This window comes from Apodemus sylvaticus, chromosome 3 (genome assembly GCF_947179515.1).
Source record: "Apodemus sylvaticus chromosome 3, mApoSyl1.1, whole genome shotgun sequence".
Classification (NCBI taxonomy): domain Eukaryota; kingdom Metazoa; phylum Chordata; class Mammalia; order Rodentia; family Muridae; genus Apodemus; species Apodemus sylvaticus.
In genome coordinates this window covers 70,589,587-70,603,760 of record NC_067474.1, presented here as the reverse complement: position 1 = coordinate 70,603,760, position 14,174 = coordinate 70,589,587, and the positions used below count along the sequence as shown (strand labels likewise).

At 42.3% G+C, this 14,174-nt stretch overlaps 1 protein-coding gene across 2 annotated transcripts in view; it reads left to right on the top strand.

Moving 5' to 3' along the window:
* The window catches only part of Tmem245 (transmembrane protein 245), a 70,504-nt gene that overhangs the window by 8,684 nt on the left and 47,646 nt on the right, over positions 1-14,174 (top strand). For both annotated transcript variants that reach the window (XM_052176522.1, XM_052176521.1), the window contains exons 2-5: positions 1,666-1,783; positions 3,395-3,496; positions 11,515-11,631; positions 13,295-13,531. In XM_052176522.1, the coding sequence (XP_052032482.1) occupies positions 1,666-1,783; positions 3,395-3,496; positions 11,515-11,631; positions 13,295-13,531 (574 nt within the window). The remainder of the gene's footprint in view (positions 1-1,665; positions 1,784-3,394; positions 3,497-11,514; positions 11,632-13,294; positions 13,532-14,174) is intronic.

Here is a 14,174-nt window from a genome sequence, read left to right as displayed (position 1 = left end):
GAACAGTTGGTACCCGCATCAACAACTGATAGAGTACATGCAGAAAGAACAGTCAGTACCCACATCAACAACTCTAATAGAGTACATGCAGAAAGAACAGTCGGTACCCGCATCAACAACTCTGATAGAGTACATGCAGAAAGAACAGTCGGTACCCGCATCAACAACTCTGATAGAGTACATGCAGAAAGAACAGTCGGTATCCGCATCAACAACTCTAATAGAGCACATATAGAAAGAACAGTTAGTACCCACATGCTATCGAAGGATGAGAAAATATTTAAAACAACATTCTTTTTCCACAACAAGAAGAGGCTTTGTGTAAGAGCTGTGAGTGCAAAGCGTGCCTTTTAGGTCAGAACCAAGGTGGTAGCGAAATAACGTGACTCCACTGCAGGAAGCACCTCCAACTTCTATGTATATGATTTTGGATTATGTTTTAATTGTTGCATGTTCAGAGCCTGTACTGCTGCCAGACGATTTTCATGACCCTCACATTCTTTTATATCTATGTCATAACCCATAGGTTTAGAAGCTGGGTTTTAGCCTTGCTATTGAGTGACTAACAGGATCTGTGGCCTGATCAGCAGTCTGTGTCATAGGGCGAAGTCCAGCCCTTCCCTAAGGGTCACTATTTCGCTACTTTGTAATACTAAAGTTGATTGTATCTTCCTTATGAAAAGGACTCTATTTTCAGACTCTACTTTGATTTTTTTTTTTTCCTAGCACCACTTGTTAAGAAAACAGACTTTACTAGGGTTGCAATGGTGGCTCAGTAGTTAAGAGCACTGGCTGCACCTGCAGAGGACTTGGGTTTGATCACCAGCACCTATGTGGCAGGTCACAACTGTCACAACCACAGGGGTTCCAGTGTCCTCTTCTGGTTGCTGAGGGAACCAGGCACACACTTGGTACACAGACATACGTGGAGGCTAAATACCCATACACACAAGTACAAACTGTTCTTTGTTAGTGTTCTCATGAAGAGTTATGCACATGTAGGGACCTTGGCAGCTTGGAATGCCCTGTTAGTGATGGTCATTTAGCTGTAGAGTGGGGAAATGGAGGAGGGATCATGGCTGGTTGTCTTTTCAACTTTTGCTATTTCTTGTTGTAATATTTTTTTCAGATACCCTTTTTAACTGGTGCATATGTCTGTAGGTTAGGGTCTGAACATCTGTCAGATTATACTTTAGCTAGCTTTTAGTTTTAAACATAACTGCTCTCTACTTATATTTTATGGGCTTACGTGTGGGATCTTTTTAGCCTGTTTCTTTTTAGGGCCCTCACCATCACATTAGTCAACAGAAACATGTAGGAATTCTACAAGATAAACTGTAATATAGCAACTATTTTATCTTTTAAAAAAATGTTAAATGGGGGAATTAGAGCAGTTCCCAAACAAAAAAATTGCATGAGTATTTCTGGTAAAAACAAAGATATATTATTATAAATTGATTTTGAACTTTTATATGTCTTAAAATAATGTATCACTGCCTGGGTTTCAAATGCCTATTTAAACATATCTAAATGAAGGAGGAAGACCCTGGTAGGCTACCTATAGCATCCTGTCGTGCCGTGTCCAGAGTACCTCCAGTCTACAGATGTTGTATAACATATGCTCTTTGCTGTGTATACGTTACAGCTGTGTCTTATTTGTTTAAGATCTGGACATTGGTAGTTGGCTACGTGCTGATGGTTTCATTCAAGTGGAATGCAAGCACTCAGCGTTACTTGAGAGCAGTTTCCATTCCTGTTTGGATAATACTGCTTTTTCACATAGGTGAGTCCTTTCCTCTTCACAACAGCCACCCAGTAACTGTAGTTTAAGGCCATCAGAGGCTGGCCTGGGGAAGTGGGTCTTTGTATGCTGCACTGCAGATGTTTTAACATACTCTGTTGAAAATGTTGAGCTTTGGGCTTTCACTAATCTTCTGTGAAGATTCTCTGCTCTCAGATGTTGTCTTTAAGTTCCTTACACATTCTTTAGTAAGTCCTTGAAGAGTAAGTGTGAGCAGTGGTGGTGACCTTCTAGCTCACTTGGCTTGTGGCAAGCTTGGGGAGGAGCTAGATAAGCACCCCAGGATGGTAAGAGGCTTGGGCCTTGTTGAAGAGTTTTGGTTTGGGTAAGAAGGTCCTGGAGCAGGACTGGGGGAGGAGGTTAGGCAAGAAGAGTGTATGAAATACAAAAACCTCTTCCCGAGCGGTGAAGGACTGTCCATTCTGTGAAAGCGTGCCTTGAGCAGATCGTGATCACGAGGGAGAGATGCCAGAGCTTCAGGGAGCACCGGGAAGACAGCTCATGGCTCAGCAGAGATGGTGCATGTCAGGGCCGCTCAGAGTCATGAGTTTCCTGTTCTGTGAGCACTCGCTGTTAGCTGAGGCCACAGTGCTGCTGCGTGCTCTTAAATGGCTTTTCAGCACGATTCACGTTGATTGGGAAGACTTCTAAGTAAGTCTGAGTTGATGAAAATAATAAGTTCTACTTTAAAAAGAAAATAATTGAGCAACTTAGAGCAGCAGATAACCTAAAGTTGTTTTGAAGAGTTTTTTTTTTTTTCTTTTTTTTTTTTTGCCGGGCAGTGGTGGTGCACACCTGTAATCCCAGCACTTGGGAGGCAGAGACAGGCGGATTTCTGAGTTCGAGGCCAGCCTGGTCTACAGAGTGAGTTCCAGGACAGTCAGGGCAACACAGAGAAACCCTGTCTCGAAAAAACCAACCAACCAACCAAGCAACAAACAAACAAACAAAAATAATTTCTTTTTTTAAAATTGTGTCCTCCCCCCTCCCCCAAAGAAAGCAGCAGCCAAGCCCAGCTGACTGAAAATGTCTCTGCTCAGGGTCTGACTTTAAGGGAGACGTACTCTGCAGGTTTGTAGAGTTGGAACTATGAGGTTTATCTGCAAGGTCTCCTGATGTCACTCAGGTTAAATTTGCAGAAGGCAGAAGAGGACTCAGGGAAGGCCGGTGCTTGGGGACTTAGCTGTGTACTGTGGGAGTTCTGGCTACAGTTTTGGGCTTGTTGTGTCCTTTTTGAAACTTGAGTTCTAACCTGGTGATATTTCAGAGAACCAGGCTGGTTCCCTTACTTCAGTGTTTGTGCCTGACTCTGTTCGCCTTAGTGTCAGATGCTGTACAGGGTTGCCTTGAGTTTGGGGTAATGTGAAACCTGTGGATATGTGGGGGTGCATACGATATTCTGGAGATTGACCTCTTAAGGTTAGGTTGTCACATGCCTTGATACTTTGAGAGCAAGGGTGAAATTGTCCTTTAGTTAGAGTCTACCTGTTTGAGGGCCTTTTAAAAATGTTTCCCTCTGTGAAATAATCTCTTAATTTGCTGTATATCAAATTGCTCTGTTAACTGAAAATATGACTTCTTAATACTTTTCAGCATCACTGGCTGGCTCATGGAGAATTCCAGTATTCCTGGTTATTGTTTTCCTGATGTCTGTGGGTACCCTTTATGAAAAACAGAATGAGAAGGAGTTGGCTGGTAAGAAACTCTTTTATGAGTACATTCTTAGTATTTTGAAAAGATAACAGTCTCTATTGATGTGATCAACACCATGACCAAAAGCAACTTGAAGAGGAAAGGGTTTATTTCTTCTTATAACTCTCAGGTCAAAGGTCACAGTCCATCACAGAGAAGTCAGGGTAAGAGCTCAAGACAGAAGCTGATACAGAGGCCATAAAGGAGTGGCTTGTTCTTCATGATTTGCTCAGCCTATTTCCCTACAGTTTCTATGGCCATCTGCCCAGTTATTACACCCCCGACAATGATCTGGGCCGCCCTACACCAATAATCAATCAGGAGAGTGCACTACAGCGCACTCTGGTGAGAGAAATCTCTCAATTGCGGTCTGTCTTCCCAATTGATTCTACTTTATAGAACTTACCAAGCACCTCACCAAACAAAGCAAGATAACTTACAAAAAAATGCCAAGGAGAAATCTTTTAATGTATTAAAAACCTCAAGTGTTTTCTAAATAGAAGATTAAATTATCTAAAATATTTTAGGTTCCTTTGGACCTGTTCCTATTTTGTATCTTTTTATTATTAAGGTTAATATAAGATTGGAATCAACTACTACAAAGTGACATTTATATTCCTCAGTACTGTGTACCCACCATCTCTCTCTAGTTTTACAGTGTTTATCACTCTGAAAGGAAAACCTGTACATCTATCAGTATTGTATTCTTTTTAATGACTGAATAATATTCCAGCATACAGATATTCCACATTCCATTTGTCATCCTTTAACAGATATATGGGCTGTTTTTATCCTTTGTGTCTTGTGAATGGTGCCGGTATGAAGCGTTTATGTACAAGAAGCTGTCTACTCATTTAACATTTCAGTCTCCTGTTGTGGCTTGTCTTCCTATGAGGATGCTCGAATCCCAGGGCCTGTGTGGAAGACTAGAGTGGTACAGGGCTGGTAGCTTCCATTGGTTCTGCTTGGTTTTACCTTGTTCCTCTCCCTAAGTGTCAGCGACTCAAACAGCTCTGAGTGCCCTTCCCCCTCACCCTGGGCTGGCGTCCCTTTTAGTTGCTTTGTTAAGTCTGGGCAGCCTTATCTTTCTATAGGATTCTTGTCTGTGGATTCAACCATTTGAAAATGGAAAATATCTTGGAAACATGACATCTTTTTTTAAAAGGTTTATTTATTATTATATGTAAGTACACTGTAGCTGTCTAAAGACACCCCAGAAGAGGGAGTCAGATCTTATTATGGATGGTTGTGAGCCACTATGTGGTTGATGGGATTTGAACTCAGAACCTTTGGAAGAGCAGTGAGTGCTGTTAACCACTGAGCTCTCTCCAACCTGGAAACATGACATCTATACTGAGCATATAAAGACCCTTTCTTGTCATTTTCACATATACAGTGCAGCATTACAACTGTTATATGGCATTTACATGTGAGATATTCCATATAATTTAGGGAAGATTTAAAATGTATGTGAGGATGTGCATAGGTCTTGTCATTTTTCTAAGGGATTTTGTGTATACAAGAGGTCAACAACTAGTCCCTGTGATACTGAGGGCTTCTTGTATATGAGTAACACAGATCTGCACAAAGGGTTTCAGGCCTCTCCCCCTGCCCAGGTATACATTCTAGTCACCCAGTTTACAGCCTTGAAGAACTCTGAGAGGAATAATTTAGGACCAGGTTTTGAGTGGGGGGGTGGGGTAAAGAGAGATGAGATCAACTAGTGCCAGGCATCAACCCAGACTAGGGTGTTGATATGCCGTCCCGTTTTCTGAAGCCTGGCTTATTGACTTTCAGTAACCCAGGAAAGATGCCACAGATGGAGAATAAATGCAGAGAACAGCCTTGGAAAATGACGATTTTTCTGCTTTGTTCTGTTCTTTCCTGCTTCAAAGCTGGTTACTGTTGACTTTAGGACACTCTTCAGTGCTTTTCTAGAGGCCTAAATATTTCTTCCTCATGATCCTAACATCTTAATTCTCTTTAAATCAAATGGGAAACCATCTAGTCTGTAGTCTACCCTCCCCTCGTGTTCCTTTTCTTCCTGCAGATGATGCTTCAGTGTGGTACAGGAGTGCTGCAGTGGGCTGCCTCAGCAGGGCCTGCTGTGATCCTTGCCTGCTCTTGAGCTTGTGTGAGGTCCCCTGGGTGAAGGCCTACTTTGTATCATCTGGGCTGTCTTAGCTTTGTGAACCACAGCTAGTGTACATTTGTAGAATTAAGGTTTTGGATTTCATTACAATTCAAAGTCTAAGTTTGATTCCTGGACCTGGAAACTTGAGTTTGTTTCAACAATTCACCCTAAATTTGGGCCTTAGGAACTCTTGGGTGGTATTTCCTGGAACTATAAATCATGTAGGGGAAAAATGTGTTCAAGGTTCTTCTGTTGAATAAGAACTTTTTGGGATACTTTCAAATTTTATTATGTGTATAGGTGTTTTGCCTATACACACACACATACACACACAATGTACACGTGTATAGATGCTTTCAAATTTTTATTATTATGTGTATATGTGTTTTGCCTACACACACACACACACACACACACACACACAGTGCATGCAGTACCCAAGGAGGCCAGAAGAGGCATCAGATCCCCATCCCCCAAGCTGTAATTATAGATGGAGACACAATTCGGGTGCTGTGAATTGAACCCAGGTCTTCTGGGAGAGCAGCCATGGCTTCAGCTTTTTGAGGTACTTTCATGTGGGCTGTCTTTAGAAATCCGCCATCAACAACAGCAAAACAAGCAAAACACAAATAAACCAAACAAATGAAACTGAATTGATGATGCCTCCATCTGCTGATGAAGATGTTTCGTTTCTGGGGTTCTGAGACACCTCCAGTCACAGGTGGAGCTATGATTTAAGCCAACGTCTGTGACCTTCCGGCCCCATGTTCTTTTCCTTTCTTTGACACATTGAGTGAGCAGGTGTTATTCATAGTGAAAGTGTCAACACTGTCATCCTGGCCTAATTGTAGTGTCATTACAGTCCTTATTCTGTTAGCCCAGTTGACTGCCCACTGAATACTGTCCCACTAGGTAGAAGCCCATAGGCTGGCTGATGGAGTGAGATGCCAAAGGTGTTCTGAAGGGCAGGTGTGTAGATCAAGGTGCCCACAGCTGGTGGCCCCTCTTCTCATGGCAGCATCACATGACAGACCCCTTCTGGAGACCCCCTTCTGATGCAGTCGCAGCCCTGGAGTTAGTGGCCAGCAGTGATGTGCAGCCAGTAGCTAGGAGCCTAAGTTGCTAAGTGAGTGGCAGGACGTGGCTGTGATTAATCTTAAATGGCATCTGATAGATAGTTGCAGTGCTGAAAGCTTGATCCGGGCCTGCTGGTTGGGGCCTTGCGACAAAAGAGAAAAACTCTTCCCTAGAGTGTTACAGCTCTTTTAAATAAGTGCTCTTTCTCTCAGATGATTCTTGGTGACAGAAGTAGCCTTCTTACAGGTCACTACAGGCTGGCAGGGGTCCATGTGCAGCTCCTCTGTCAGCAGCAGGCATTTTCAGTTTCTCACTGCCACTGCTCTCGGAGAACAGCAGATCAAGAAGTAGCTTATTTATCCTCATATCAACATGTGTTTTCCCATTAACACTGGAAAATTAATCTGCTGATTGTGGACTTGTATTAACTCTGACTGTGTGTCTTGTCTGCGGCCTGCTTTGGACTTGGACAGCGCCCCCATACTGACCCTGACCCTGTGCAGATTGATACTTGAAACCTTGCGTGTTCTCCAATCCCCCCCACTCCCAGTCCTTGAGCCTAAGATCGTGTACTCTTGTTTATATGTCTATTTTTAGCTGCCTTTTAAATCTAGTACCATGACCTTACCTAGAATCTCGTTCTTGGCATTCATTTGTCTAGACTTTGGGGTTTTTGAAATGCAGAAACATAACACGTAGGTGGAGCTCATTATAATGTGTATCTGCTTGATAAGTTACCAGGTCTTGGGTCCATAAAGTTCAAGTACATTTTGTTAATTTTCTCTGCATGCTGCTCTGTTGACTCTTCTGAAGTGTGAGGCTCTAATCACTCACGGTCACAGAATGCCTGATTTTCATTGAATATTTACTACATATTTTACTGACACTGGAAACTTGAATAGTCTTTATGCTGTAATTTTGATGATTTAACTTGCTGGTTTTAATTTTCAGATCTTTAAGTGTCTACCATGGGCAGAATGTTTCTTAATCCTAAGAGAAGATACAAACATATCTGCTAGGGAGTATATGACTTAGGGCTTAACTGTACTATTAGGTGAAGGATGGGAGCGACAGAGAACTACTGTAGACACGAGTGGCTTGTTGTTAACAGCTTAGGAGCACACAGTATACCTTCTGAGTACCAAGAAGCAGTCAGGCCTGTTACCTGTATCTTTTTACCCAGTTATATCCAAAGTGGAATTTATGTGGAGCTCATTTTGCTGATGAGGAGACTGGGCGTGTGGTTGTCAGAGATTCTACTACTGCCACCCACATATGAAGAACATATGAAGGCCTTCCATGTATAGAAACTATGGCTTTCCATTTTGATATCTGTCTCCTAAATACCGGTGCACTTCTCTCCTAAGCCTGTGTTCAGTCGTATTGGACTGCTTGCAGCCCTTTGAAGAGGACACTGCTTTTCTTTGTGGCTTCCTTTGCTTGTTTTTTTTCTTTTCTCTTTTTTTCTTGTTTTTGTCTTGGAACATGTTTCTACTGCTCCTGTTTAAGCTCCAATCCCTCCTTCTAACCCCAAGATAGACTTATTCTGTTTCTTTATGTGGCTGCTGTTTAAGTGAGTTAAAGAGCGTATGATCTGTGAATCATAAGAGAGAAGTTATTCGGGGCTCATGGCATGGATAGTTTTAGCTTTACATTGAAAGTGAGGTTAAAGTCCTGGTCGCTTATGTTACTCCTCTTAGATGAGTAAATTTAAAAATCACCATGGAAGTTGTTTTTTAGGGTATTTCAAGTGGTCTCCTCTCATCATTAAATTGCCTCTGCAGAAGTCTGTCTGTTCAGGACCACTGACTGTGGCTCACTGCAGAGGAGAGAGTGCTGCCTTATTTTACATTTTGACCGGAAGTTGCTCCCTACCCCTTTACTGTTCAAGGTATTCCCAACTGTGATTTTGTTTGGGGCCTTCCACTGATCTCTCTCCTGGGCACACTCCTGAGACTCTAGTCCTGTCCTGTATCTGCTGCAGATGGTTTGTGAAACTTCTACAAGTATCTTCACTCCAGCCCCTTACTATTCCCTGTTGAATAATCTAGAGGGTTGGCACCTTTGGCTGTGATCTGTTAGTTTATTATCGAGTTCCCCAGAATCCAGCCACTTTCCACACGCTGGAGACCACATCCAGGTTTCCTCTCTCCGCTCCTCTAGAAAAGCAAGATCGATCTAAGTACATCTCAGAACTGGTCCCTTATTTCCAGGGCAGTGGCCACTGTGTGGATTCTGAAAGGGCAGTGGCAAGGGAGCTTGTAGCGTGTATGGCTTACGTCCTGCTGCTAGCCTGACTAGAATGCCGCACTACAGGTTTGCAAGATGTTGCTGCTGTGAGAAACTGAGTAGAACACACACAGAGTCTCTTCTTAGAGCTACACACAAGTCCATATCTTTATATTGCACTATATTTCCAAAGGAAGGGATGGAGGTTGCTCCCTGTGTACAATTCCAGCGCTTTTCTGTTCCTCTTTGGATAAAGCTGACAATATGATCTCTGCCCATTGTCATTTGGCTTACTGGTTATAGCTCCGCTTATTTGGTCCCAGTCCCACTAGCATCTGTGCTCCACGCACCCATCTTCTTTTGTACTTGTTTGCATGTCGGCTTTTCTCCATAACCTTCCTGCTAGCCTCCTTCTATCCTAAGGATATTTTTGCTGTTTGTTTAATTCCCTCTCCTCTATTACAATATCAATTATATTTTCATTTTTAAAGAAAACTCTTCCTTTGGGCCTGGAGAAATAACTTAGAAGCTAAGAGCACTTGCTGCTGGAACCATCTGGAACTCTAGTTCCAGGGGATCTGGCCTCTGTGGTCACTGCATGCATGTGGTATACAGACATATATTACAGGCTAAGCACCCATATACAACAAAAAAGGAATAAAATAAACCTTTAAAGAGAGGACATTTCCCTTATTTTCTAGTTATGTCAGATTTCTTGTCAGATCTCATTTCAGATAGTTGTGAGCCACCATGTGGTTGCTGGGATTTGAACTCATGGCCTCTGGAAGAGCAGTCAGTGCTCTTAACTACTGAGCCATCTCTCCAGCCCCAGATTTCTTGTCTTAAGAGTTAGTGAAATTCCTACCCCATATAGGAGAGCTGTAATTTGTCATTTAATGGTTTTTAATGGGTTTTTTGTTTTTGTTTTTTTTTAATTCAGGTATGTCTCTTACAATATGGGAATTGGGTTTTTGTCTTTATCCCCCAATACATATACTAGTAAGCAACGAGGACATGTTAGACATAAAAGGCCTCTTTTCTCCCTCAGTTGATGCTTGCCTTCTACTGTGGTTAAAGGACCTGGGTATGTAGGCCAGGAGACTAAGGTTCCAGCACAGACATGCAGCTCATGTCTTCTTTCTGGACTGTGAGTGAGAGATTCTCCCTGAGTGCCTTAAAACCAACTTCTTTCATAGGGGTTGCCTGGAGCATTAATAGGACATGATTAAGCTGGTAGCTTTGCATTTTGATGGCTAAATTGATCAAAGAGCCACTCCAGCTTCTTATCTCAAGTAGAGATGGCCCGTCTTTAATTTTTTAGATATGTGGGATTAATTGGAGCTAATAATTCTATGACTTACTGAAGGATTATGTTTTATTTTCTATGATTCTCAGAACTCTTGAGTTGTCAGTCTTTCCAGAAGTAAGGCCCTGTCTGTGAGTGGCTGTGATTTGGTGATTAGAATGGCCAGTGTCCTTAAGTTTAGAATCTACTGCAGTTGATATGAGTAGTGGGTACTGAGTAGGATCTGGGAATTGAGTGTGTGTATTTTTACAAAGCCAGATGTCTACTGTTGGCTCTGGCCTAGATATAAACAATACAGTAAGAGGAAGTGCTCAATAACTCTAGGAGTGTTTTGGACAGAAGGCCATGGCTGCTGCTGCTTGCCATTAACTTAGGAATCAGCCTTCAGAAACTCTGGAACTTTGACTAAGTTGCTGTAGAAAAATCACAGGACTGTGGAGTCCCTGCTGTGGGAGCTGAGTGGCTTCCAAAGGATAGTCTGTCCTTCTGTTACCCATCTTAAACATGTATGCTCGATGGAAACTGCTTTTGCACACAACACTTTGGGGAGTATTGATAAATGACCACTAACGTGTAAGAAAATATACTAAAACCTGATACTGTGTGAGCTAGTCCTGTCAGTCTGCTCTAGCCTGTCAGGAGACTGACCATTAAAGATAGACCTCACTTGCCAGTAGATGCTTGATTTGAATCCAGTGCAAATGAGAGTTTGGTATTATTCAGCAGAAATTTTACAGTGAACCAAATAATGAAATTCTTTTACATTTTCCAATTGTGGATTTTCTCCTTGTTGATGTTTTATGCTTTGTAGCTCTGTTTATGTACAATAGCCATATATTTGCATGTTCATTTATGTAATGTTATTACTGTGAACAATTAATGTGGCCTGTCCCATACTGTATTAGAACCTAAGAACACAAAATAGTATAAGACAGTTCAGTCAGACTCTATGCAATGTTTTCCAGTGGAAATGTTCATTAAAATTATCTGGTAAAGTTTTTGTTTTGTTTTGTTTTTTTTTAAAGCCCAGCATTTTGAATTTATTTGCTCGGGTGCAGTATCTGCTTACCAGCATGGGGCTCTCACATGAAGAAGACAGAATGTCCAGGGACTAGCAGCTGACGATTTTGGGGTGTTCTTCCTTGGTGAAGACCCACAGAGTCTGAGAAATCTACGAAAAATAGTTTTGGTTTAAGTTGGCAGGAGTTAGTTCCTGTTTATTTGCTTAAAGGGTTTTAAAACTGTGTTTCTTCTCCCCTACCCCACCCTGCACAGGGGCAGAATTGCCAGGACAAGTGATCTCCATGGCAGCGTCTACGCTCGCAAACCTGGCCATCTCCATCACTGGGTATGAGTCGAGCACTGAAGACCCGCCCTCTGACCCGCCAGCAGGTGACTGACATCATGAAAGTGATGACCAGATTCAAGGAGGTTCAGAGAAGACCAGGCTGATTGTCCTCCCTGATTCTCGGTCCTCCTGCCGGTTTACACAGTCCCCCTGTATTTTTCTCATGTTTCTGGTTGTTTACCTCTTGGGTTCCATGTCCGGACCCCTTCCCTCCCTTGCTGCTTTTTCATCACGCCCTTCTGATACTTCCATCCTGTTTTCCTGCCTCAGTCCCCTTTGCCATCCATGGTGCTACCCAGCTCTATGTTCTCCTTATCTTGGTTTTCTATTTTCGCTTTCTTTTCTAGCAGCCAGTTTTATATTATTCTGCTTTTTGTTTTTTTGTTTTTGTTTTTTTCGAGACAGGGTTTCTCTGTGTAGCCCTGGCTGTCCTGGAATTCACTTTGTACACCAGGCTGGCCTCGAACTCAGAAATCCGCCTGCTTCTGCCTCCTATTACTCTGCTTTTTATGCTTTTCCTTCCCTTCCAAACTCCCTGTATCTGGGTGTTTTTCACATTTTCTGCATTCATTTTTTTTTCTGGAATTTTTTTCTCTTTAAGTGAAAAGTACAATTTGAATGCCTTATGCAGTATATATTTACTAGCTTCCAAAGCAGACCTCTGGTTATTCCGTGAGGCCTAGCTTCTGTGAGCTCCAACTGGAAGATACAGACCAGGTTTGGAGTCACACTGAACCACATTCTCTCAGAGATCAGAAGTCTGTAAATCTGTCCAGTTTGTGCTAAGACATCCATTAGCGCCAGGGATATGAGGTGAGAATATTACAGAAAATGCTTTTTTAAAAAGTGTACATGGTACATGGTGTGTTGTGTGCATATATGTTCTTGATGTGTGGAGATGATGTGTGTATAGAGGCCAGAGGTCAATGATACCAGTGTTTTTCTTTGTCATTTTCTACCTTCGTTTTTGAAGTAATGTCTTTCACGGCTGAAGCTTATCAGTTTCCTTTGGTTGCTTGCCAGCAAGCTTCTTTGACCTCTGTCCCTATTTTTTGAGCACAGGGATTGCAGCCCTTTTTATGTTTATGTCGGGGATCCAAACCCAGGTCCTTGTGTTTATGTACCAAGTAATTTACCAGTTGAACCTTTTTTCTCTCTCATCCATATAGCAAACTTTTCTTGTAGAACTGACTTAAGACATATTTAAAGAAGAAAAAATTTAGGAGAGAACTATGCAGAGAAGTAGGAACACATGCTTTTCTTATAGGTGAAACCATGTTTCCAAAGTGGAACAGGATGACACTTAGGTTGTAGAGTTACTGTTCTGATATCTGCCATCCCCACCGGCCTGGAATTTTCAGATAAGACAAGCAGAACAAGGCCAAACAGAAGCATATTGTCATCTGCTTCTTTTTCAACCTTGACCCACGTGCACAGACAGATGTAGGCAAAACACCTATATACATAAGATGCAGATGAATCTCAAAAGATACTTAACTCTGTACAGGAAAAGGTAGAATATTTGCTGTCCCCCAGAAAACCTGATTTCCCTAGACCAAAACCCTGATGGCAGGTTTGTTTCAGTGCAAATCTTCTGTCTCTTTAACCCTATGTGATTCTGCTGCACTTCCAGTGTAGTATATTTTGTATTGTTGTTTTCTCATGTGGACTAAAACAGCCTGAGACTTTCTGTCTTTGCCTTCTTAGAGCCCACAGACAAGGGAGAGCCCCCTCCAGCATCGTCTGCTGCTTCTTCATCCTCCTCTCGTTCCTCACCCTCTTCTCCTTCACCTCCTTTGGGCAGACAGAGGCCTGAGATGGGAACATTTCTCAGGAAGAAGAAAACTAGTGACGTTTACTTTGTGTCTCTGGTGTGGGCCATCATTGCTGTCCAGCTCTGGCTGAATCTGTGGATCGTGCAGCTGCTGCCGGTGCCTGTTGCAGGTTGTTATTTGGTTAAGTATGGTTTTATCTTTCACAGACCTTTTTCTCCTTTTTAACAATGAGATTGCAATACTTGATATAATTTTATTGCCATCTTAAAATAGTTGTATGTTTGTATTTAGGTCAGAAGAAAAACATTTACGTTATGTGTATGAGTGTTTGCATGCATATGAGTGCCCACTAGAGCCTCTAGAACTTGAGTTTCAGACAATTGTCAGCCACAGAGTGTTGCAGAACAGGCAGGGATGGATATATGGAGAGACCCTGTCTCAAAGACAAAACAAAATCTGATAAAGGAATTTTTGAACTTTTATATCATACTATTTTAGTTACTTTCCTATTGCTGTGACAAAACATGATGATGACTAAGGCATCTTATAAAAGAAGGCATTAATTAGAGCTCACTGTCCCATGCCGTCTAGGCAGGTGGCATGGCAGCAGCAGGCAGTCATGGACCTGAGTAGAAGCTGCGAACTTAGATGTTGGTAGAACAGCTGTGAAGGAGTGGAGAAGGTATAGACACATGCAGGCATGCACAGTGCAGGGAATGCAGGGACTCTTGAAACCTTGGAGCCTCCTGCCTAGTCTGCCTCCTCCGACAAGGCCACACCTCTTTGTCTTTCTCAAGCAGTTCCACCAATTG